The 25,224-nt window shown below is 48.6% G+C and overlaps 2 protein-coding genes across 2 annotated transcripts; one reads left to right on the top strand and one right to left on the bottom strand.

The window, feature by feature from the left end:
- Positions 1-293: 293 nt before the first annotated feature.
- Positions 294-5,893, bottom strand: simc1 (SUMO interacting motifs containing 1). The gene is made up of 10 exons (XM_062476808.1): positions 5,270-5,893; positions 3,149-4,819; positions 2,602-2,855; positions 2,211-2,280; positions 1,893-2,047; positions 1,720-1,800; positions 1,427-1,552; positions 1,066-1,222; positions 863-947; positions 294-635 (listed from the first exon to the last, which is right to left on the bottom strand). The coding sequence occupies exons 1-10, from the start codon at positions 5,411-5,413 to the stop codon at positions 424-426; spliced, it is 2,955 nt and encodes a 984-aa protein (XP_062332792.1). The 5' UTR covers positions 5,414-5,893; the 3' UTR covers positions 294-423.
- A 6,872-nt stretch (positions 5,894-12,765) lies between these two features.
- On the top strand, positions 12,766-14,660 carry adra2db (adrenergic, alpha-2D-, receptor b). Its single transcript, XM_062476987.1, has one exon. It carries the CDS (start codon positions 13,224-13,226, stop codon positions 14,493-14,495), a length of 1,272 nt encoding a protein of 423 aa, XP_062332971.1. The 5' UTR covers positions 12,766-13,223; the 3' UTR covers positions 14,496-14,660.
- Positions 14,661-25,224: the final 10,564 nt, after the last annotated feature.

Below are 25,224 nucleotides of genomic sequence, written 5' to 3'. Positions count from 1 at the left end.
AGAGGAGAAAGAGAGCCGAGTACAATAGAATACAGTAGTCTTCATCAAGTACTCATTGATGCAAACTGTTTTTAGAAAATATTTGTTCAACCGTTCAAAACCTTTTTTAGAATTATTTTAAACCCTTGAAACCTTTTTGTGGAAAATATTTTGTCAACCTTTGAAATTTTTCTTTGAACCTTTTTTGGGGCAAATAATGGTTAAACTTTTAAAAAAACTTTTAAAACTTGTGGAAAATATGTTGTCCACCTTTAAAACGTAATTTTTCGAAAATATTAGTGATTTGTTTTTTATTTTTAAAAACTTTTTTATCATATTACAAAAACCTCACATGGATATTATAAAACAAAATATTTTAAATTGAAAAATTCAAAACTAATTGTATGTACATGAAGACTTTTACAGTATTGTAAAAACCTAGGGTCAACACTGACAGGAGTCCATCATATGGTCCTGGAGGTAGGTCAGAGACTCGTGAACATGTAGAGGCAGCGTCCGGCCCAGGTCTGCCTGGGACCGCAACAGGAAGTCCTCCACGGCTCCCTGTACGTCCGATCGCGACACAGTGTTGGTGACCACCTGGACGGGCGGGCGGGCGTTTCCTGCTCGCTCTGTGACAGGGCAGTGCAGGTGACCTGGAGGAGTCACACGCAGACAGAGAGGGGTGTCAGGGACAACATTCTGGAATTCTGGGGAGTCTCTTTCAAAGGGGTCCCTATTTCCACAACCTACAGATGATGGGTGTTGGTTGACAGACAGCCTGACCTTAGGGAGCTGTGGAGGAAGCAGGAAGTGTGCGAAACAGGAAGTGTGTGAAGCAGGAAGTGTGGGAAACAGGAAGTGTGGGAAGCACGGGACCCACCTTTCACCACCTCCTCGTGACTAAGCAGCAGCATCCACAGCAGCTGCACCAGCTCCTCCCAGCCCAACTCCCTGTCCGCTCCATCCTGCAAAGTCACAACCCCCCAGGTCAGAAACCTCCACATAGCAAACCTCCACTTCCCAGTCGCGGCGCAGCTAGGTCCCGCTGCATGGCGGTGGGCTGCTGGCGTGGTACTCACTCACCGTGGGGTCAGGGGTCAGAGTGCAGTGCTTCAGGAAGTGGAGCAGCAGAGCCAGGGACATGGGGAGGGAGGTGGTGTGTGGACAGGCCTGCTCCAGCATCTGCTCCAGAAGCCTGCATCTCAGCAGCCTGCTCTCCAGGGTCTCCAGGAGCAGCATCCTGGACATTTCACATTACATTTACATTAACATTACTGGTCAGATGGGGGTCGGATGGCTGGACAGCACCACGCAGAGGGCGAAACCTCTTTATCCAGACGCTCACCACTGTATGCTTCCACCCAGCTTCTCATCTCTTAACAATGGCTCTCCCCCCAGGCCTCACCCCTCATCCCCCATCCCTCACCCCCCACCCTCTCCTCACCGGTGCTGGCGCAGGGTGCTGGAGCAGGAGTGAACCAGCCTCTGGGCCAGCTTGTTGGCACTGACCCCAGGACAGCAGTCCACCTCCAGGGACAGGACCAGCATCTTCTGCAGCAGCAGCACCATCCTACACACAGAAGACCACAGCAGCATCTCTCAGGACCGGGGACATACACCCAAGACAACACCATCCTACACACAGCAGACCACAGCAGCATCTCTCAGGACCGGAGGCACACACCCAAGACAACAGCTTGGGACTGTGTGGGTGCGGAGTGACACGGTGACACTCACTTTAGATGATCATCCCTCTCTTTGGCGTCACTGACCCCCGTTGACTTGACTATGGAAGTCAGCAGCCAGCTGATGACATCACTGGTGGAGGCCAACACACACACACAAGTATAAGAACCTTTACTGTGATCCTCAGAGCTCTGGTTCCACCAGCTGATGGACACACTGCTCACCTGACCCGGCCCGAGTCGCAAGACAGGGTTGCCTTGGCGATGCTGTGAGGGAGGTCACGCTGCGACAGTTTGACCCGGAAGTCGTCCTCCAGCGTCTGCAGGGTGTACTGCAGCAGCATGCACACTGCCTCACTACTGTGTCTTTTGGGACTGTCCTGAGGGAGGGAGGGAAATGTTACCTTGCTTCTATATAACTTTGCTTAGGACAAAAGTATCTTCTTTCGAGTCTGTAACACTGATGCTGGTTTAGTATAAAACTATGTTGACATCCAAGTTCTAAGATAGAGGTTTTATACATGTTGAGTAGCAGGCTCCTACCTGTTCAGTCATAACTGATGTCAGCAGCTCCCAGTCCCATGGAATGGTTCCCTTTTCTGCAGGGTGGTGCCTGAAAAGAGAGATCAGACTCACTGCACTGTCTAAGGAGAGACCATACTCACTACACTAAGGAGAAACCAAACTCACCGCATTGTCTAAGGAGATACCTGACTCACTGCACTGTCTAAGGATAGTCCAGATTCACCACACTGTCTAAAGTGAAATCCTGGTCCTCGTGACCCCCTGTCCTGCATGTTTCCATCTTCCAACACACCTGATTCTAATGAATGGGCCGTTATCAAGCTTCTACTGAACTCCATACTAAGGAGGGAGGAAGTGAGGAAGGAAGGAAAGAAGGAGAGGACAGAAGAAGGTGTCTGTAACTGCTGACCTCTGTGTCCTCATGAGCAGAGAGAAGGCCTGGAAGCGGAGGCTGCGTGGGGCGCGGGGGTCCAGCAGGATGTCCCTGAGCAGGTGGGTGGTGATGTCCCTGGGGGGGTAAAAGCGCGGGTGCAGCAGGTCCGACAGCAGCTGCAGAGTGCCCTCCGGGTAGCTCTCCTCCATGGTGCTATAGACCAGGCTCAGGCCCTGTCTGCACAGCTGCTCCGGGGCTCCGAAGCCATCGTCCTCCTCCTCCACATCCTCCTGGGAAGACGGGGGCAGAGTGTGCGTCCGAGACCGTTACAGAGCTGTAGGGAGGGGGGGGTGCATTTGTGTGGGTGTGTGAAGGACGAGTGGAAGAGTGTGTGTGTCTGTTTGCGTGGAGGAGGGAGGTGAGACACAGACAGACAGAGAGACAGAGAGAGAGACAGAGACAGAGACAGAGACAGAGACAGAGAGAGAGAGAGAGAGAGAGAGAGAGAGAGAGAGAGAGAGAGAGAGAGAGAGAGAGAGAGAGAGAGAGAGAGAGAGAGAGAGAGAGAAAGAGATATCCTCACTAGTGATTGCAGCGGTCCGGCCATCAGCGGTCGGAATTTCCTGAGTTGAACCGGACACACGTACTGCCTGTCCTCCTCGCTGACACCCATATCAGCCACCTCCCTGCCTCTCACCGCCTCCTCGTCACTCCCCTCCAGCCACAGACCGGACCTGTCCCCCGGCCCCGCCCCGGGGGGTCTCCAGGGCCCCGGGTCCTGCTCCAGATCCTCCGTGTTGGTCACTGACATGGGGGGGTCGCTGGGGATGCTGTAGCTGGATGCCGGATGGCTCGGAGCGGACCCCACAAGCGGCACCTCTGGAGGCTGCTCTTGTAGGGGCTCTTGGTCTGGGAAGCCCCTGGCAGGTAGAGCCATGGAGCTGGGAGACAGAGGCAGTTCAGACCGGCTCTTAAGGCTGTCAGACTGGGACGTTTGGAGAGGGGGACTTTGGTGGGCATGATGGAGGAGGGGGGACATTTGGGGAGGTTGTGGAGGTAGTAGGGGAGAGTCATTTTCTGGTTCTAGGAAGGGAGAGGTAGAGCAGGGCTTGGATACATCACTAGGTATGGCTTCCTGTGGCTGGTTTACTAACGGCTGTGCTCCCGTATGGTGCTGTGGAGAGATGCTCTCCCTATACCACCTTTCCTCCATGCCCTCCTGGCCCAGACAGGAAATTCCATCCTTTAAGCTGGCTTGAGGGGAAGAGGAAGGAGACCACTCATAGGGGCTCTGTGTAGGTGAGTACGGCTCCATCTCCAGCGAGTCGTGAATGGCAAAGTCACAATAATCCACAAAATCTACTTTTTCTGGGGATTGGGAGGGGCTGTATGGCTGATTCTGAGGCAGGACTGGGCTGGTGCTGTCTGGCTGGTTCAGAGGCAGGGCAGGGCTGGTGCTGTCTGGCTGGTTCAGAGGCAGGGCAGGGCTGGTGCTGTCTGGCTGGTTCAGAGGCAGGGCAGGGCTGGTGCTGTCTGGCTGGTTCAGAGGCAGGGCAGGGCGGGTGCTGTCTCCTGGGGGGGGTGAAGGCGGTGACTCTGCTCTGGTCTCTGGCCCCTCTGTGTGATAATCCCAGCCAACAGTCATGAGAGGCTGAGCGTCCTCATTCTCTACAGCAGGCCTTTGTTCAGGTTGAGATCCATCGGTTGACATGGTTACAGTGTCGCTGTTTGGATATCCTGGAAGCTCCTTCTCCTCGTCTAGAAGTATGGCTGGGAGTTGTTGAGATTCCTTAGTGACTGGATCCGACAGCGCTGTAACTTCCTCTGTGAGTTTAGATGCTGGCACACTTGGTGATTTGACATTGTCGTCTGGAATGTCCCTGTCTGAGGAAATCTCAATATCTCCATCTGTTTGAACAGTGAAAGTATTCCTGAGAATTAAAGACTGCTGCTGGAGTTCCTGGATGTCATTGTCTTGGCCCTCCTGAAGCGCTGGCGGGCAACCGGGATGCTGTTCCTTTGGAGAGCAATCTGGAGAATCGGAAACTCTTCTTTGAGGAGTTTGACTCTTGTTGCTAAATCTCTTCAAACCTTTACCTCCCTGGGACAACGGACTCAGTGACCTCTCAGCTTCATCTTCAAGGCCACTCTCGTCACTTAAGTCCACTACTTCCACTGGCGCGGATGGATTTCGTCTCCTGCGCCTTCTGGGAGGCGGGAGAGCCCACCCATGAGCAGTGAGATCAAAGACAAACTGAGGAGAGATAAAGAAAAACACGCCGTTAAAAGTTGTCATCAGGGCTATCAAGTTTGATCAAAATAATATACCGAGGCAGCAGGTCAAAAACTGGCCAACAAATTGCCGTTGCCATGTTAAGTTGCAGACCGGCGTGTGTGTGTGGACTATTTAAGTTTGGCGCCACGCCTCCGCGTGGTGACGCTACAACAACACTCCCCACGTGCGCAACTCTATTGACACAGCAGATGAATGTATAGATTTAAACTGTTACTGCCAATTTAGCTTTAATGTATTGCTAAAACTCAGCAACCATACATATTTCATACAGTCGCTGGCTGACGAGTGAACTAAAAGATGGATGTGAAAAATAGCAGGCCTATCATGAAAATATTACTGTATACCCCCGTTTCAATGTAACACCAGTCAAGTAGCTAGACTAACTCTTAGCAAGCAAAGCTATTTTACCGGTGCATATGCAGCAAGGTTTATCCATTCTCCTCGGATGAATGGTATTGTCTCGGTTTTCCTTTCAGTGTCGCTGTAGACACCAACAACCTCGATGTCAGAGTCTTCCTCACTCGCAGAGCTCAGCGAAATTATATCCGCCATGCCTGACTGTCCACGGGTCACCAGTTGGTAGCCATCGGATGGACACGGTTACGCGTTATCCAAACTTCTGCTGACCTGCCATAAAATACATTAATGGAAAACTGATTCCAACGGCAGTACTCATGCTGCATGTGTAAACAAAGACTCGAACGAGTGAATATATTTGTTTAGCAGCAGCTGGTTTTGTGGTGATAATTGCTTAAGGCCCAGCCCCTTGAAAACATTATCTTGTCAAGTTTCGTTTCCGCAAGAGGCCGGCCGATTTTTGAATTTCCGATACCTGTTCAAGTTTGATGGCGACTCATAATTTAATTCCTCCAATTTTAAATAGGGATCCGTTGCCTATTTAGTAGTCTCGAGGTCACCAACGATTAAACTTTACGATTTCTAAATACGCGTAACCGAAAAGAATCAGTCAATTCTCCATTTCCTTGTTGGCGACCGTGCTTATCGAATGACAAGGTATGAACACGATGGAGGAAGTGACCAGTAGAGGGTGCTCGCGTATCTCGTAACGTCAGTCAAACCGGTCTGGCTGGTAGTCCAGAGTTAAGTAACGAACACGAGTGATTAGATAAATGCTGCAGAAAAGTGTGTGTTGAAGTAGATGTATATTTATTTTAAAAATTGCAGGGTTGCACACACTCACTGCCTTATGCTCTCCGTCACCCCCCACCCCTCTCCCCCTGCCTCCCCCCTTCCTCTTCTTGGTCTCTAGGATGTATTTCAGACACTGACGGCCCCCTCAGGACATGATGAAAGAGACCAATTACCAGTGACATTCAAACCCTTCGGCCGTACTGGCACGAAGCTCCCTGACGGGTGGAACAGCTGTAATTGGCTCGATGCAGATGTAACCAGATGACTCTGTCAAACAAACAAAGCCCCACTTGACAAACACACAGGCTGTGCAGTGGCATGGGGAGCTGGGATCCACTCAGCCAGTGAACCACTTAGCTAAGAACGACTGACCTAGGAGTCGACTGAACTAAGAACGAATCAGTTAGTTAACTCAATTAGGCATAACTCAGGGAGGGATGATTCAGCCAGGAACGACTCGGTTTGTGAACAACTTAGTTAGGCATAACCCAGTAAGGGATGACACAAGTATGCGGCCCAGTTTGTGAACAACTCAGTGAGTGAACGACTCAGTGATGAATGGTGTCATAGTGACAGCTCCCACTGCTAACATGGTGACCTAATAAAAAACACAGCAAGTTGCTTATCAACAAAGGGGACTGAGAGAGGGGAATGTTCTGTGCAAAATGCAATTTCTTGGTGTTTACAACAGAACTAGCCTAGACTGCAGTCAGTCAGGTGAGCATTAAAAATGTATTGAACCAGCTGCATGATGCCTGTGTGTGTGTGTGAGAGAGAGCGTGTGTATGTGTGCTTGCATTCTGCTTTCCTACACGAGAGATTACTCTTTCACAACACTTATTTGAAAGACGCAACTTTATTCCTTTATCAGTAAGGCCAGGCCATGCTGTCCCTTCTCATGTTTCTGGTCACATGACCTTCATGTTCCTGTGCATATGAGGACGAGTTGCTGTTTACTTCCTGTCTGTCAGTCAGTAGATAAGAGACCAGAGGTTTCTGGGTGAAATTGAGGGGCAGCAGTGTAAGTGGGAGTGGGGGAGGTCAAAGAACTTTGGGCTGTACTTCGTCCTAAATGTCCCCCATCCAGATCTCCCTCCTTCAGCCTTTTCAGGTCAGTCTAACCTCGTCCCAGCCCCCAGTCTCCACCCAGCCTACCACCCTGCTCTCCAGTGTCCTTCACCCAGCCAGAAACCCCACTTCCCACCCCTCAGCATCATACTGTCAATATGACAAGCTCTGTGTGACCAGAGATCATCTGGGCAGGGCTCATCCTGGTAACAGCCATTAGGAAGTGGCTGGCTGTTCTGCATCAGTCTGGTCAACAGCTGGTATGACTCACACATGCATAGAACATCCAGATGAATCTGTTATTCAACATGGCTCACAACAAACAATTTACTCAGAGCATTAAAATAGAGAATAGCGTAATTCCAACTAAAGTGACAGATTATTCAGGAAATCCATGATGTCTTCTATCACAGTCATTTTCATTATTTAAATGACCTCATAACTAAAACATCATACAGTAGCTATCATTGTACCATACAGTTATGACATTACTCAATAATTATGACAATGGAAAATTCCTTTTGGTACTTACTTGAACAAAATGAACAATAAAGAACACATATCTATCTATTGTACTGTGTGACTGTGATAGTCATCATAATCATCATCATCGGATCATCGTAATGGGCATTTCAGGGAACAGCACTGATTGGTTCAGCTGTCTGGTAATGACGGTAGACCTCAACATCTGTGCCAGGTTGAGACCGGGGGAGGAGGGGTCAGAGAGGTTGTTGGTGTTGGCAGGTAAGAGGAGGGAGGAGGCGGAGAGTGAATGGGGTCATGCACCTGCTGCTCCCACCGCTGACTGCAGTGTGCTGGAGGAAGGCGTGATGTCATAACTGCAGGGACAGAGGGAGAGAAAACGGAGGAAAGGGAGAGATGAAGGGGGGGATAGGGGGGGGGGGAGAAGGGAGGAGGAAAGAAGGGGAGAGAGGGAGGGAGGTAAGTGGGGGACGAGAAGGGCCAGATGGCAGGGCTGAGAGAACTGGCAGAGCGGATCTGTGAGGAGGAGGGGACAATCACTAAATAAAGAACTGATAGAGAGAGAGAGAGAGAGAGAGAGAGAGAGAGAGAGAGAGAGACAGACAGACAGACAGAAAGAAAGAGGGGGAGAGGAATGGAGAAAGGAGGGGGCTATAATGGGACAGAGAGAACTAGTCAGAGGGAAACTTGACCTACCTAACAACAGCTTCATCTGCACTCTCTGGTTCAACTAGAAACAAAGTGTGTCTTCCATCCAAAACTCTCACCTCCCCCACCTCCCCCACCCAGTCCCCCATGCCCCACTGCCAGCCTGGTGGTGCCAGTCTGGTGGTGCCAGCTATTGGAGAAATGTAGGAATTCACCACAGGCATATGTTATTCCAAATTGGTCAAGTCTGACCTCATTACCTTATTAATTGTTTTACAATCTAAAATCCATTGTTTCTTCTCATTACTGTGTTGATTGACATTGGTTCTTGTACTGAGGTCTTGGTGGTACTGTACGTCCCCTTTTGGCCCAATCTAGTTTCCTCATGTTGTGTGCTTGTGTGTGACTACATGTCACAGCATGCAAGGACTGCCTTTTGTATTCATCCGCCTTCTTTCCTGCATACCAGCTTATCTCTGTGTTTTCTCTGTTTTCCCCATAAAAAATGATCTCTCTGACCTTCATGCATGAGAGATATTTGGCCTCAGACAATGTCCTTATCTTTGATCTATTAATTATTCTTGGGTCCTTTCTCTTGACATGTGGCACTCTCTCTCCACTCAGATGACTGATTAAGACGCACAAACTACAGAACCAGAAGCCACACTGTTTGTTGTCCGGTGGTGCCAGCTTGGTAACCAACTGGTGCCCGCCTGGTGCTGGCCCAAACCAGAGTCATAATGAGACATAATGTACATAATGTACGTGTTACAGGGATGTCATGAGGCTGGGTGGATGAGTCAGAGGGCCCTATCTTGCACCCAGCGCAATTAACTTTGTCAACGACGCAAGTATAATTCCTAGTTTGCACCCGACGCAAAGCGGACTTTTCCCTCCACAGAAGCACGTCGGTAAATTAGGGAATGACTTTGCGCTCCCGGGGGCTGTTCAGCGAAAAAAGGAGGCGTGTTCCGGCGCAAACGTTCCCTGGTGCTATTTTGCAGTTTCAGAAAAACAATTCCACCACAGACCAGGAAAAACGTAGTCTAAAGTCAATGGCGCGTTATTCAGATGCTATTTTAAGGGCGCAAGCTTGGCCCGTGCGCACTGCTGGCGAAGCCAGGGTCTTCTTCATTGTTTTGATTTATTGTATGGCTAGCTGTGTTACATTTCTTTCATGTCAATGATTAAAAAGATTTTCATGAGAAATCTCTATGTATGTGAACTTGATTTGGAACAATTGTGACAAATTCCTCCCACGCCTGTTTAACCGAAGCTAATTTGGGTAGGTTTCTTCTCCCATGCCCATCAGAATCAGAATTCGGTTTATTCGCCATGTAGCCTATGTTACACAAACACGGAATTTACTGTGGCAGGAAGGTGCAAACAATAAAAATATACGGGTCTTAAATTAAATAAAAAAGTACAATAGTTAAACTAATTCTAAGAACTAAACAATTAAAAAATATAACAATTTAAAAAATAAAATATAAATTTTATAAAAATAAGAATAAGAATTTGAATGAGCAGCATGAGTGGGCAACTTAGTGCAATAAGAAAACTGCTCTGCCTTTCCCATACAATATCACTTCTCTATCTTTTACAGCCCTGACGAGAACGTCGGTCTCCTCGGCTGTGAACCGCTCCTGGCGTGCACAGTTATAATAACAATCCGCCATGGAACAAGCGCTGCTCTTCAAGTGAATGTGAGATGACGCTCTGATTGGTTTATTGCACGTTACGCCCAAACCACACTCATTAGTAATGTAGCTACTTCAGACCAACCCATTTTAGACTTGCGCCAGGCGCAAAGTCATTTATCCCGCCGGCAAAATTGCAACCGCGCCGCGAGTCCCGCCCACAAAGTTACTTGCTCTTTGCGTTTTGATACTTGCGTTTCACATCGTTAAAATAGGGCCCAGAGTGTGTGTGATGTCATGAGTCTGCGTGGACGTGCATGCATGGAGACGGACACTGAGCAATGCATGGAAGAGTCAGATTAAGTCTCCCCCTGAGAGCAGAGCAGTTGAAGGACCTGCTGGGCTATTCTGGAGAGACTCTGAAACAACCGAGAGAGACTTCGCCAAAAGATGGATGTTCTAATGAACTCTTGGCACTTCAGAGCTATTCAGATGAATGCCTCTAATTTTCACATGTCTGTGGCCAGCCTTCATAGGGAAGCCTGTGTACCGGTTGTGTGTGTGTGTGTGTGTGTGTGTGTGTGTGTGTGTGTATGTATGTGTGTGTGTTGGGTTGTGGGGAATGTGATAAATCCCAGAGACTTCAAGCTGAAGTAAATGACGTAATCTTCAAGAGCACATGACAGCAGCTAAGCAGGGTCTCGTTTGGTCAGCCACCATGGAGAGGATGGGTCCACCCTCTTAGGTTGATAGGTTGACACACACTCCTCTCATAGGCTCCTCTCATAAACATCTCCCATAGGCCTCCTCCTTAAACACCTCCCATAGGCCCCTCCCATCATAAACATCTCCCATAGCCCCTCCCATAAACACTTCCCATAGGCCTCCTCCTTAAACACCTCCCATAGGACCCTCCCATAAACACCTCTGACAGGCCAGGTCCATCGACAATTCCCCAGCAAGCCAGTACGTTACAATCACCTCCATGTTGGATTGAAAGACTGTATTGTAATTGTATAGCTCTGCGACTGATTGATGTTATACATGTTTGCATCCGACAGTACAATATTGTAAGGATCCTAGTTCACTCTGGCTGATAGCAGGCTATCACAAGATTGGCCCTAACATGTGACCTTTGGGTCTTTATTTACCTGCTGTTCTTTCGCAGAACCAGATCTGAGTCAAGGTGCCCAGGATGACGCTGATGTCAGTCCTGTGTCTTTGGGAGAGGGAAAGGTCACTGCTGTACCTTACATGAGCAGACCTTCACAGAGGCTGAATCACAGGGGAAGTTATTAGAGCAGAAAACGACTGAGAATCCCATAGACCTGTATCACTTACCAGGAAGTAGTGACTCTCTCTTACTCTCTCTCTCTCTTACTCTCTCTCTCTCTCTCTCTCTCTCTCTTACTCTCTCTCTCTCTCTCTCTCTCTCTTACTCTATCTCTCTCTCTCTTTCTCATACAGACACACACACGCATGCATACATACACACACACACACTCAAAGATGGAAGAGATTCGGATAAGAGAGTGGTTAAGACAAGGGTGATAATTATTGCATCTCTGCCCAATGTCTGAAGGCAGCAATTATCTCTAACTGTAACCCACACGCAAACACACACACACACACACTATGGGAAGTGGTACTCTGGGCAAATGTCATGTTGTGTCACATTGTCTCTGATGAGTTTTCCAGATGGTTGGGGGGAGGGTGCGTTATCAGGTTTGACAACTTGGTTGCATGAAATCTCCTGATTGCTCAACACACGCAGAAGACACAGGTCACTGAGAGGTCACAGGGGTCATCCAAAGGTCAAGAGTGCCATGCTCACAGTTGTGCTGAGAGATCTCTGTGGATTTGGTCATGTTAGGCAACATAACAAAACCTGTAGCCAAAGACCCTAGTGATGATGGGCAATGTGTGTACACAGGCTAAGCTTTCACCCTCTGGTGAATTCGTTGAGGAGATGAAACGCCGGGAGGTGATGAGACAGGATGTGAGGACAGATAAGGTGAGAGACACAAAAGAGGTGAGACAATCATAGAAGGGAAATAGGGGCAGAGATTAATTGTACAGCGTGGCTTCTGTTCTTCTGCCTACCCACACACATTGAACTTCACACACCCAATCAGCAAGTCCAGAGTGTCCAGACAGGGATCTCAGTGTGATGGACATCCACCTTGTTAGGAGTGTTGATGACATCACAACAGGAAGCTGGAGACCAACCAGGAAGCTTGGTATTGTTTCCCAAAGTTGAATAGAGGTGGAAGGTAGAAGGCTCTACACACGCATGTGTGTGTGTGTTTTGCTTTCTAACTGTGTATGTGTGAGAGTTATAAAGGAGGCTGGTGTGTTTGTGTGAAATATCCTCTCACTCTACTGAGAGAGCAGGCAAAAGGTAACAACCTTCATGTTCAGCTCTGAAAGGCTTATCAGCTCCAACAAAGTCGGTTATGTAACAAAAAAAGGTGATATTTATGCTAAAACACTTCTCACTGCTGATGTTGAAAACTCTCCAGACAGTAAGGAATGTTCGTTTGTTTCTCAGGAAAAGATACCAAGACCACGTTCTGTTTAGCCTATTTATTTTTATCAGATCTTACGTCTCTCGTAAAATAACTCATGACCGTATATTCGGCTATAGGCATAACGCGTGTGGTAACTGCTTGTGGCAAAAATCGAATGCAAAAAAAGCACGGGAATCTTTTAGCACTCTGTGACTGAACAGTACCCCCCCACACACACCCCCTCCAACATACACACACACACACACACACACACACACACACACACACACACACACACACACACACAAGACTACACAGCCAACCCTCTCTAAGTTTGGCGGTGGGCTGGTCCTCACAGTGGTGTCGTTACCCTCCTCCCTCCCGCGTGCACATTCCCCACTATGTCTCGCAGTCCGGATCGTCTCTTGTGCTTAGCCTACCAAGGGCACGCACTTAACAATTTAACAAAAAGCAACGAATTTATTTGACCAAAAAGGACACGAATTTAAGTCACAACCGCGGTGTTTGCCTTCAGATTGCCGACCTGATTGGGAGAATTAAACATGACACAGAGGACTTTGCTATGCCCAAACTTGCTGGATACGCGTGGAGCGAGAATCCAATGTAGCGTGGACCGATTCTGGAGCTGAGTTGACAGCTTCAGAAGCCGTTTGTGAGGACACCATGCACGGACATGTTCTACCTCAGTGGAGCTGACCATGCTACTAAAGGTGCGCCGCATCACTTGTGTGTGATCTGAGACCAAAGATCTGATCTTCAATCCTGCAGTAGAGACGCTGGGAGGAGGACAGGTCAGGAAACGGAACAACTATGTATGACGCGTGAGAAGATGAGCCCAAAATGGATGTAACCCTAATAACCGCTGTCAACCTCTCCATTCAAGATGTAAATTCCACGAGCGCACCGAGAACTATAGCTGTGCCTCATACGAGGATAGCCTCCGCGCTCATCATCCTGGTGGTCACCGTGATCATCTTGGTTACCATCGTCGGTAACGTGTTGGTGATCGTGGCCGTGCTGACCAGTCGGGCTCTCCGCGCGCCTCAAAATCTGTTCTTGGTATCGCTGGCGTCCGCTGACATCCTTGTGGCCACGCTGGTCATCCCCTTCTCCCTCGCCAACGAGGTGATGGGCTACTGGTACTTCGGCAGCACCTGGTGTGCGTTTTACCTAGCGCTGGATGTGCTTTTCTGTACCTCGTCAATAGTCCACCTGTGCGCCATCAGCCTGGACCGATACTGGTCCGTCACCAAGGCCGTGAGCTACAACCTCAAACGGACTCCTAAAAGGATCAAGTCCATGATCGTCGTGGTGTGGGTCATTTCTGCTATTATCTCCTTTCCGCCGCTGCTGATGACCAAGCACGACGAGCACGAGTGCCTGCTTAACAACGAGACGTGGTACATCCTCTCCTCGTGCGTCGTGTCCTTCTTCGCCCCGGGCCTCATCATGATACTGGTGTACTGTAAGATATACAAGGTGGCCAAGCAACGCTCCTCCACAGTATTCGTGGCCAAGAACGGTCTGGAGAGGCAGACTTCGCAGTCTGAGACCTGCTTCGTCAAGAAGGACCGATTCGAGATGGAGAGCCCCAGCAGCCATAGCTCCGAGAGCCACCAGAGGCAGGAAGAGCTGGACGACATCGACCTGGAGGAGAGCTGCTGCGCCTCGGACAACAAACCGCGGAACCACCGCTTCTCCAAGAGCAGGAAGGTGGAAGGCTCGGACTGCTGCCCGCGCCAGAGCTGCCGCCTCTCGTGGGCCTCCGCGCGCGCGTCGCGGCTCTTTCAGGAACAGAATGACGCGGCGGGGCGCAAACAGCTTGCGGCATCTTCCAAAACCAAAGTTGCCCAGATGCGGGAGAAGCGCTTCACTTTCGTGCTCGCGGTGGTGATGGGGGTGTTTGTGCTCTGCTGGTTCCCCTTTTTCTTCACATACAGCCTGCACGCAATCTGCCGCGAGGGCTGCCCCATACCTGGCGCGCTCTTCAATCTCTTTTTCTGGATTGGCTACTGTAACAGTTCTGTGAACCCCATTATATACACAATTTTCAATAGGGATTTCAGAAAAGCATTTAAGAAAATAGTATGTCGAACTGCTCAGCGCAATTGAGACGGTTGACTTGTGTGGGGTTAAGTGTGAGCATGCGACGTAATTTTGCCCCTCAGTAGGTGCGAATGCAAGTGTAAAATGTTGTAAATAGTTGTATATTGTGCACAAAATGTTTAGATGTTGATCAAAACAACTGTACAGAAAAAAAACTATTAAACAAATGCAAAATAATGTATTGGATGTTACCACTTCTCGGTATTTTGGTGAGCGCAGTGTTTCTAAGTATCATCACAGGCCACTGCACTACAACTCCTGCACCTTACAACCACCTCGTGCTTAAATGAATGTTTTATACTGCGTCGTGAAGCGGGTAGAATCTAGTTGAAAGAGAAAGATGAGAAAGTGAAAGCGCTTTAGGTCCAAATCAATCAAACTTTAATCAGGAAGCCATCAATTAGGCATGTATACAGAGTTTCTCCAAAGGTCCAAATGAGCTTTGCATATTTGAGAGGGTGTCAAACCCAGGACGTCATATCTAAACTCATCCTAGTAGTCAGTTTTGTTTCTGTCTCAACCAATCCCTATGAGACCCTGGCTGGGTACTAACAGTGAGTGTATTATTTTATGCCACCGTTTCACCGGTGTCTGAACCCCGAATGGCGCGCTGTCCGTGGTGCTGAACGACCGCGCCCTAGAAACAAGACCTGTTGTTTTTGTCCTAAATAAATCGGGGACAGCACACGTTTCCTGCTAACCATCATATTCAGTAATTTATTCCTCCACGGATCAAGTCTGTTTTAATTCCGTTTCAAAGACAAAGTGACTGGAAGGGCCTACTCAAGTATCAGTAGACACGTATTTATCATTAGCCTGACATTCTGTCCTGCTTGACCTCAGAGGATAAACATGACCCTGGCTGTGAGAACAATATATTTAAGGTATTTAAACTATCTGCCCTATACCCCCGAGTTTGAAAGGAAAGTCACAAGACAGTAATGTTTGGCATTGGTGGAGGCAGGAACCTATGCGTTTTTTTTCTGGGTTTAGTCGTGGCTAAGCTTCCATTAACTAAGCTCTGATCTCTAATCCCCTCTGTGTTTTTGAGTAAACTCCACCCTCTCAAATATAATTACGACATTCACACAAAACCTTCAAACTTCAACACGATAATAGGGTTTTAGCCTATCAGACCTGAACGTAGAACGATGATGTGTTAGACATTTAAAAAAATATATACATCCAATACGTCCACGTGGACTTAACGACGCCTCCCAACCGACGTGCGCGCGCGCCTTGATAGGATGCGTCTTATCGAGCCAGGCTGTCATGGTCAGAGGGAAGAATGGTCTAGTATCGTCCTGTGAGAACGGAAGAGTGTGGCGTGTGGTGCGCTATTGTCTGTGGTCTGAGGGGGGGGGGGGGGGGGGGGGCACTATTTATATCAGTTGAGGAATGTCTCCATACTCCCCTGCCTTGAGACTTAGTGGCGTGCTGCCAGAGATACCAGCAAAGGGGGGTAGGGGGGTCTCCAAAGAAACATGAGAAACATCAACCCTCTGCTAACCAGAATGAGTTCAGGGCTCGAAATCCTATTGGCAGGAGGAGGCTAGAGTATAGGGAAGGTGTGTTCCCCCAGAGAGACACATTCCGTGTGAGTGTATACTAAATGGCTGCTTACTGATACTTGTACAGTACCTCAGAACCAGTCCACTTTAGAAGCACTTCCCTCAGAAAACACTACAAAGACAGAAACAGATTCCCAGAAGAACCTGCCATCTGCTGCTCGTACACACACACACGCGTGCACGCACACATACGCACACACACGCATACACACACACGTACACACATACGCAAATGCACACACAAATACACAGACGCACACTCGTACAAACACACACACATACCCACACATACATAAACATACACACACACAGTATCTTTTAACCACTAGTTAGGACTGTAGATCTGTCTCTAATTTAAAAACAAAATATCAAAGTGATGTTGATGTTTTATTGATATAATTTTCTCAGGAGAGATCTATTGCATTTTTTTCACAGCATGTGTGTGGTAGTCATGATTTCTCTTTTAATACGTAACACACAACATTAAATCACTATACACTCCGAGATGTGAAACTCCCCAGTCCAATCTTGCTTCCCAATTCAATTATCTTTGTAATCAACTACTCTGTTACAGTGCAAATTGGAACACAGCACATTTAATGAGTTGTTTCTTCACCAACATGGTTTCTCTGTTGAGTCGTCTGTAGTGTGTCTCTCTCTGGCGTTGTTCCCACACTGGTACTCCACTTAAAATCAACATCCTCCCCAAACCTTTTAGCCCCCCAGCCCCCGGCACCTCGGCACCCCCCCCAGCTCCCCAGCCCCCCTGCCCCCAGCCCCCTGCCCCCCTGCCCCCAGCTCCCCAGCCCCCCAGCCCCCCAGCCCCCCAGCTCCCCAGCCCCCCCAGCTCCCCAGCCCCCCTGCCCCCAGCACCCCAGCGTCCCTGCCCCCTGCCCCCAGCCCCCCTGGCCCTCAGCCCCCCAGCCCCCCACCCCCCAAGTCTCCAGGTGAAGCTGCTGCTGATGGAGGAGCTGGACTAAACATCAGAGGGTGTGGTTCTATCTGACCCTGACTCCTCCAGGAAGGAGAGACCCAACCCCCCCCCCCCCCCCCCCCCCCCCCGCCTGGCTGGCTGGCCTCCCTCCCACATCCTATTCTGATATCCCCTCAAATCCTGGAATGTAAACAAAGAGTTCAGGAAGAGAGGTTGCAATGACCCCTGATCCCCCAGTTATATGAGGAGGACAGAAGACCAACAGGGGAGAAACAACACAATGAGCCCACTCTGGAGAGAAGAGTGAGAGGAGAGGGGAGGGGAGGACAAGAGAGGAGAGGAGAGGAGGAGAGGGGAGGGGTGGACAAGAGAGGAGAGGAGAGGGGAGGACAAGAGAGGAGATGAGGAGAGGGGAGGGGTGGACAAGAGAGGAGAGGAGGAGAGGGGAGGGGTGGACAAGAGAGGAGAGGAGGAGAGGGGAGGACAAGAGAGGAGATGAGGAGAGGGGAGGACAAGAGAGGAGAGGCGAGGAGAGGGGAGGAGAGGGGAGGACAAGAGAGGAGAGGCGAGGAGGAGGAGAGGAGAGGGGAGGATAAGAGAGGAGAGGCGAGGAAAGGGATATAAATATTTCAGGGTGTGTGCCAGAGGAAGGGCCAACTCTCTACAGAGCAGTACTAATAATAACAGTGTCAGATATAGTAATAACAGTCTCCTTATGCAAAAGAAAAAGAGATTTTCAATAGAAAGGCAGAATGAGAGAGATGAAATGTCCTTCAAACTCCAAATTTATCTCCCCCTCATCCGCCACAATAGTCATGTTCTCTCTCTCCCCACCCCTCCCCCTTTACGTTCCTCTCTCGTTCGTCTCTCTTTCTGTCTCTCTCTTTTACATAGAAAATGTCCAAGGTTACATTTCATTTTGGCAAACCAGGTTGTCAATGCGTGGCAGGATGAGAAGCATGCACCAGTAATTAACATCCACGGAGAATCCAAGACAAGTAATTATCTTTCAGTGCTGGTGATGATCCCCTCACAGAGACACACAAACACACAAACACCTTCAGCGTGTTGTCGTGAGGAGCAAGGTTGAGAGTAGGAGGAAGACCATAACGTGTCGGATTTCTAAACATATCTGTCCCTCCCCAGTGAGTGGGATTTTCCAGAAAATGTACTGTGTCATGGAGGATGATTTGAAAGCTGTCTGGATTGTTTGGAAATGGGAATAACTTTTTTACCCCAACTTTCCACACTGTACCCATCAAATCATGAACCCATGTCAACCCCTTGTCATGAACCTCTATCTCTGTTGTTTATGATTTCATGACCACCCCCCTTACCCTCTTCCTACACACTCTGGCACCTCCTCTGGTTTCTGTTCTGGTAACTTCTCCGGTATCAATCTTGGTTGGGGAGGTCACCGGTCATTGAATGGACACTGTTACCCATAGCAACACCCAAAAATCCACGATTGGTCACGGCATTCAACAGCCTCTAGAGAAAGAAAAGGGATGGAGGAAGATTGGAGGAAGTTAGGAAAAGGAGGTGTTCCTTATCTCCAGGGAGGCAGATGGGAGATGGGATTGTTTTCTCTCCTCCTTCCTGAACCCATACGTCACGATCTGTCTTGAGAGGACGGGCAGGAATCTGAAAGAGCTTAGTCCCCGTCACCACGGTACACCCCGCAGACACAAATCAAATTAGCACACGCACACACACACACACACACACACAAGCAGCAGAGAGAAACAGAGCAGATCTGATGGCGTGGCCATAAGGACCGGGGTCTGTAAGAGCCGCTCTGAAGCCTGGCGAGGGCCAGCTTCTCCCTAGGGCTGTTCACACCCCTCCGTCCACTGGACGACAGCTTCCCATGGGCCCGCGCTGCTAGGACCAACCATCCCGGCTCTACCGTGTTTCCACTCATTAGAAGCGCTTCCCCAGGACCAGAACCAGACCCTGCGGTCAGCGCTCCCCAGGCCTGGCGTCTGCACTTCTCCCGACTCTGTGGTCGTCCCAAACTGCCTCTCCCAGGGCCACCAGGAAGTTGTAAATCAAAAGCAGGCCTTTGAGGGCAAGATGGCCACCGAACACACAGCTGCGTGAGACTTCACTGGTACTGGAGGAGCGGAATACAGGAGACACGAGACAGGCAGGGATAACCCCTGAGCCTGACCATGCACTCCTTCATCCCTCCCTTCATCCCTCCCTTCATCCCTCCCTTCATCCCTCCCTTCATCCCTCCCACCCTCCATCTATCCCTGACCCTGCCCTCCTCTATCCCTCCTCCATCCTTCCTTGACCCCTCATCTCTCCCTCTATTCCTCCCTCGACCCCTCGTGATCAGGGCCAGTGTGTGTGGATGCTCTTAGAGGCTGACAGGGGTGGGGGTGGGGGGGGGGGGGGGGGGGGGATCAGCAGGTGGTCTGGACAAGCATTCTCGGCTGTTGCGCAATCATATTGACATCTCTCTGCTGAGTTTGACTTGACAGCACATTGATCCACCAGGGAAGGTGGTTGGGTGGGGGGGTTAGTGGATTTGTGTGTGGGGGTGCTGTCTAAGCCCAGTATGGATGCTAAAAGTAGAGACCTGAAACAATCACAGTGTTTATGGATCCCTTCGTTTCTGTCTCCATCATTCTCTCTCTCTCTCTCTCTCTCTTTCCGTGCCTTGAAACACCTTCCCCATCCAGCCGGTTATATCATCTGAACACCATTCTAAATTATAACATTGATGACGTCATCCCTCCCTGCTTCAGTGTGTCTCATGGTGTCCTGCCAGCGTGAAATGAACCATGGCCCCTAAACTATCAGCCGCCTGGCCACTGTTCACAGGCTGGGCGCAGACTGTATGGATCCTGGATATTGTTGCCATCATAGCTCTGTGGCTGGAATATGTTTGTGTGTGTGTTTGTGTGTGTGTGTGTGTGTGTGACTCATCTCATTGTTAAACATAAACCCAACACACGTGGCTGGTGATCTGAAATATTCATGAATCAAAACCATTCAGGCCTCTGCTCTCAGTGACAGGCAGAGAGACACACACAAACACACACACACACACACAAGCATGCAGAGACACACACACAAGCATGCAGAGACATGCACAATCCATCACAAGGCTGTGACATCTGAGTTGGATTAGCCCGACACAACTCCAACATCCACATGCATGAAACACAGCAGAGTTCAACGACAAGTAAGCTGAACTGGAACCGTGAACTCCAGTGTCGGTATTCAAGGCTGTGCACAGAAGTTCCCATCAAGGACTAATAAAATAATGTACCTCTCAGTACGAACCAGGGTTTCATCGAATGAGACCCTAGAGTAAAGCTGCTAGGTCAGGGCCTCACTCATTGCTTTGATACAGAGCTGGCTTCACATTACAGTCCTCATCATGGATAAAACAGTTCCAGATGTCTGCGTGTGTGTGTGTGTGTGTCTGTGTGTGTGTGTCCTGTAGACCAGTGCCATATATGGGCCGGAGTGTCTTAATATCCACACACATACACGCATACTGTCTCTTTCTTTTGCTCTTTTTCCTCAGTGTCAAGCAATCCATCAGGACTTCCCAGACAACCTCCATATGCTATCTGACCCTGCATCACCTGGTGTCCTAGGTCATCTGCAAACCTCAGACACCATTATGATCCACATCAGCTACTGAACACAGCTGTATATCTGTGTGTGTGTGTGTGTGTGTGTGTGTGTGTGTGTGTGTGCGTGCGTACAGGTTTGTGTGGGTGAATAGGGATGTGAAAAATATTTGTACTGATTGCAGTGACCGTACATGGACCTGATCTGGCAGACACACACTCACACACACAGCAGATCCAGACACAAGTTGTACTCCTGTTCTCTTGGTTAACACTGCCAAGCTAATCAACCCTCTCTGAATTGAAGCCATAGCAACCACAATTACATGCCGCAACACAACGTCGCCACTTTTACATTCTAAATTCATTTCCTAAAATGAGTTTTGCAGTGAAAGCCTTTGTCTGACTTGGCAGATGTGCTGAGTGAAACTATTTTTCTGATAAAGGTTTTTAGAATCCATCATCTCTCATCATCCTTCCTGCAGATACAGTCCTCCTCGTCTCTGATGAAGAAAACGTTGAATATCTTTCTGTGCTTTCTGCTCTTTGTCAGCAAACTCGAAAATGTCTTCAGTCCACACACACACACACACACACTCATGCATACACACACAAGCACATACACACAAGTATAAACGAATGGATGGATTAAACTCAATTATTTTCAAACATACATTCTTGTCCAGTGAAATGTATTGGTATTGTGTTAACTGCAACTGTACTTGACAAAGAAGAAGGAAAGTGTTTTCACCCAAACGACCATTAGAGGTTGTCAGCCGTTGTGTTGTCTCCAAAGAGAGAGAGAGATGGATGGACTGTCAGGCGAACAGTCCCAGGTGACCAGATGAGATCAGTACACTCACTGAAACATTGTCTTTCGGTAAACCCTAATGGAAGCAAAATTGATGTACAAATAATGTTTTCACCTGAGCAAATAACAACCCTCTCTTTCAATACAACTGTTGTTTTTGGAAGGAAATACAACTTTCCTCTCAGGAACGATTTTTTTTCAACTTCAAAACTTAAAATAACAGTGTGCATGTGTTTGTGTGTGCGTGTGTGCGTGTTAACATGCTACATGCAACACTCACTGGACCTCTCCCTACTCCTCATCAGTTCTACTGTCTGGTTGCCATGGGAAACGAGTGGGAGGTAAACAGGAAGTAAAATGTTCTCAGGGATGTGTGTGTAGTGGGGTGGGGGGGGGGCGAATCGACAGGGGGTTGGGGGGGTTGGGGGGAGGGGACAGAGGAGGATGGAAAGAGGAAAAAAGCTCTGCAATGTTAGAAGAGCGTTCAGAGCTCTGGAGTCTATTCATCTTGTACTGGGGGGTGTGTACATGTGGTTCTTCCTGGATCATCTGTTGTCATTACAGTCATGTGGGGCTGGGTTTCACTGTGTGAGACCTGGCCTGTGGGGGGCCTCATCCATCTGACCTTAGACAGCAGCTTTCACATGTGTACTGGTCCATTGTAATGATGGATCACATGCACATACTGTTCATAACGTCCACCTCTCTCCCAACACACACACACACACAGAGAATATACACCGCCCCTAAACACACACACTCACAAACACAATATACACCGCCCCTAAACACACACACTCACAAACACAATATACACCGCCCCTAAACACACACACTCACAAACACAATATACACCGCCCCTAAACACATATGCTCACAAACACAATATACACCGCCCCTAAACACATATGCTCACAAACACAATATACACCGCCCCTAAACACATATGCTCACAAACACAATATACACCGCCCCTAAACACATATGCTCACAAACACAATATACACCGCCCCTAAACACATATGCTCACAAACACAATATACACCGCCCCTAAACACATATGCTCACAAACACAATATACACCGCCCCTAAACACATATGCTCACAAACACAATATACACCGCCCCTAAACACATATGCTCACAAACACAATATACACCGCCCCTAAACACATATGCTCACAAACACAATATACACCGCCCCTAAACACATATGCTCACAAACACAATATACACCGCCCCTAAACACATATGCTCACAAACACAATATACACCGCCCCTAAACACATATGCTCACAAACACAATATACACCGCCCCTAAACACATATGCTCACAAACACAATATACACCGCCCCTAAACACATATGCTCACAAACACAATATACACCGCCCCTAAACACATATGCTCTCAAACAGAATATACTTGGCTGCCCCACCACACACACACACACACACAGAACATACATCCCCCAACAAACATGCACCTAAATAGCCACAGAACCAAACATACAAAACCACACAGAAATTAAACATTACTCAAAGGAGTGACTTGATGGGAAACAAGGCAGAGAAGAGGGATGCCAACACAGGAATCATGACTAAGTCCCAGAAACCCTCAGACAGTTCCCAGATGTCTTCACTACTCCACTGAAACTACCCAACTTAAATTATTTTTTCCAAATGACATTTAAAACCTGCTGATTGGAGTAGCTTGTTTTTTTCACGTCAAAAAATAATTTGTTCTTGAGTGAGGCTCAACATCCCCAGAGACTACAGCTCCATCCTGTGTCATGGATTCAGCAGGCCATGAGGAGAGCTCACTGGAGGGATCGGTCTGCGTTTCTACCTATCTTTCTGTCTCTCTATTCGTCTCTCCTGCCTCATTACTAGTCTCTCCGGTCTGTCTACCTATCTTTCTGTCTCTCTATCCGTCTCTCCTGCCTCATTACTAGTCTCTCCGGTCTCTCTACCCATCTTTCTGTCTCTCTATCCGTCTCTCCTGCCTCATTACTAGTCTCTCCGGTCTCTCTACCCATCTTTCTGTCTCTCTATCCGTCTCTCCTGCCTCATTACTAGTCTCTCCGGTCTCTCTACCCATCTTTCTGTCTCTCTATCCGTCTCTCCTGCCTCATTACTAGTCTCTCCGGTCTCTCTACCCATCTTTCTGTCTCTCTATCCGTCTCTCCTGCCTCATTACTAGTCTCTCCGGTCTCTCTACCCATCTTTCTGTCTCTCTATCCGTCTCTCCTGCCTCATTACTGGTCTCTCTACCCATCTTTCTGTCTCTCTAGCCGTCTCTCCTGCCTCATTACTAGTCTCTCCGGTCTCTCTACCCATCTTTCTGTCTCTCTATCCGTCTCTCCTGCCTCATTACTAGTCTCTCCGGTCTCTCTACCCATCTTTCTGTCTCTCTATCCGTCTCTCCTGCCTCATTACTAGTCTCTCCGGTCTCTCTACCCATCTTTCTGTCTCTCTATCCGTCTCTCCTGCCTCATTACTGGTCTCTCTACCCATCTTTCTGTCTCTCTAGCCGTCTCTCCTGCCTCATTACTAGTCTCTCCGGTCTCTCTACCCATCTTTCTGTCTCTCTATCCGTCTCTCCTGCCTCATTACTGGTCTCTCTACCCATCTTTCTGTCTCTCTAGCCGTCTCTCCTGCCTCATTACTAGTCTCTCCGGTCTCTCTACCCATCTTTCTGTCTCTCTATCCGTCTCTCCTGCCTCATTACTAGTCTCTCCGGTCTCTCTACCCATCTTTCTGTCTCTCTATCCGTCTCTCCTGCCTCATTACTAGTCTCTCCGGTCTCTCTACCCATCTTTCTGTCTCTCTATCCGTCTCTCCTGCCTCATTACTAGTCTCTCCGGTCTCTCTACCCATCTTTCTGTCTCTCTACAGTAACCGTCTCTCTCTCTCTCTCTCTCTCTGTCTGTCTCTACACCTGCATCTCTACCCATCTTTCCACTTTTCTCTCTCCATGACTGTTCCCATGCTCTCTGTCTGCTGTGGGAGGGAGGGACACAATCAGATGGTGAAAAGACTGGATGATACAACACCTCCATTATTCAACATGAATACAAGGAAAAGTTTAAAGTGCAAGCGCATTTATTTCTCTTTTTGATGACATTTCTCATTCAGTCCCAGGAGACAGATGGATCAGGACTGAACACAGGAGAGAGAGAGAGAGAGAGAGAGAGAGAGAGAGAGAGAGAGAGAGAGAGAGAGAGAGAGAGAGAGAGAGAGAGAGAGAGAGAGAGAGAGAGAGAAGGTGACAGATAGGTAGTGAGTAAGAGAGAAAAAGAGAAAGAGGGAGAATTACAGCAGCACAGAACCACTATCCACTCTCAACCTGGTAGTGATTATGGAGGGAGAACACATTTGGGGGGCTATTTGTGTGTTTATGTGCGTGTGTGTGTATGGATGGTGTGTGCGCTAGTTTGTTTGAGTCTCAGGGAGAAAGGTCGTGATAAAGAGACCACTTATCTCTATTCCTGATCCAGGGCACAAACAAACACGCTACCCTGCTTCCTATTCAGTAATTTGACGGATCATTTTCTATGTGTTTGTGGGAGAGAGAGAGAGAGAAAGACAGAGAGAGAGAGAAAGGGAGAGAGAGAGAGGGAGACAGAAAGATAATGTGCGTGTGTATTAGAAAGAGAAAAAGAGGGAGAGCGAGGAAAACTTTTTTAAAAGTTGTGTGTGTTTGTTTATTGAGACAGGAAAGCAGAGGTCAGACCTGGTTTACTAAGACACACTGGTCCGTGACTCACTGTCACGACAGCAGACAGTCAGAGCCAGATGAGACAGTGAGGAGGTTCTGGGACACTGA

Source organism: Osmerus eperlanus, chromosome 13 (genome assembly GCF_963692335.1).
Source record: "Osmerus eperlanus chromosome 13, fOsmEpe2.1, whole genome shotgun sequence".
Taxonomy (NCBI): Eukaryota; Metazoa; Chordata; class Actinopteri; order Osmeriformes; family Osmeridae; genus Osmerus; species Osmerus eperlanus.
The sequence above is the reverse complement of the archived record's forward strand: the minus strand, read 5'-3'. Positions and strand labels throughout refer to the sequence as shown.

What these genes read in the sequence shown, in the direction of transcription:
- simc1 (XM_062476808.1), bottom strand. Translation starts at nt 5,413, where the DNA reads ATGGCGGATATAATTTCGCTGAGCTCTGCGAGTGAGGAAGACTCTGAC. An exon ending in CTGCTCATGAGGACACAGAG is followed by an intron (nt 2,281 to 2,601) that starts GTCAGCAGTTAC and finishes CTCTCTTTTCAG; the next exon opens with GCACCACCCTGCAGAAAAGG. An exon ending in CATCAGTTATGACTGAACAG is followed by an intron (nt 2,048 to 2,210) that starts GTAGGAGCCTGC and finishes TCCCTCCCTCAG; the next exon opens with GACAGTCCCAAAAGACACAG.
- adra2db (XM_062476987.1), top strand. Translation starts at nt 13,224, where the DNA reads ATGGATGTAACCCTAATAACCGCTGTCAACCTCTCCATTCAAGATGTA.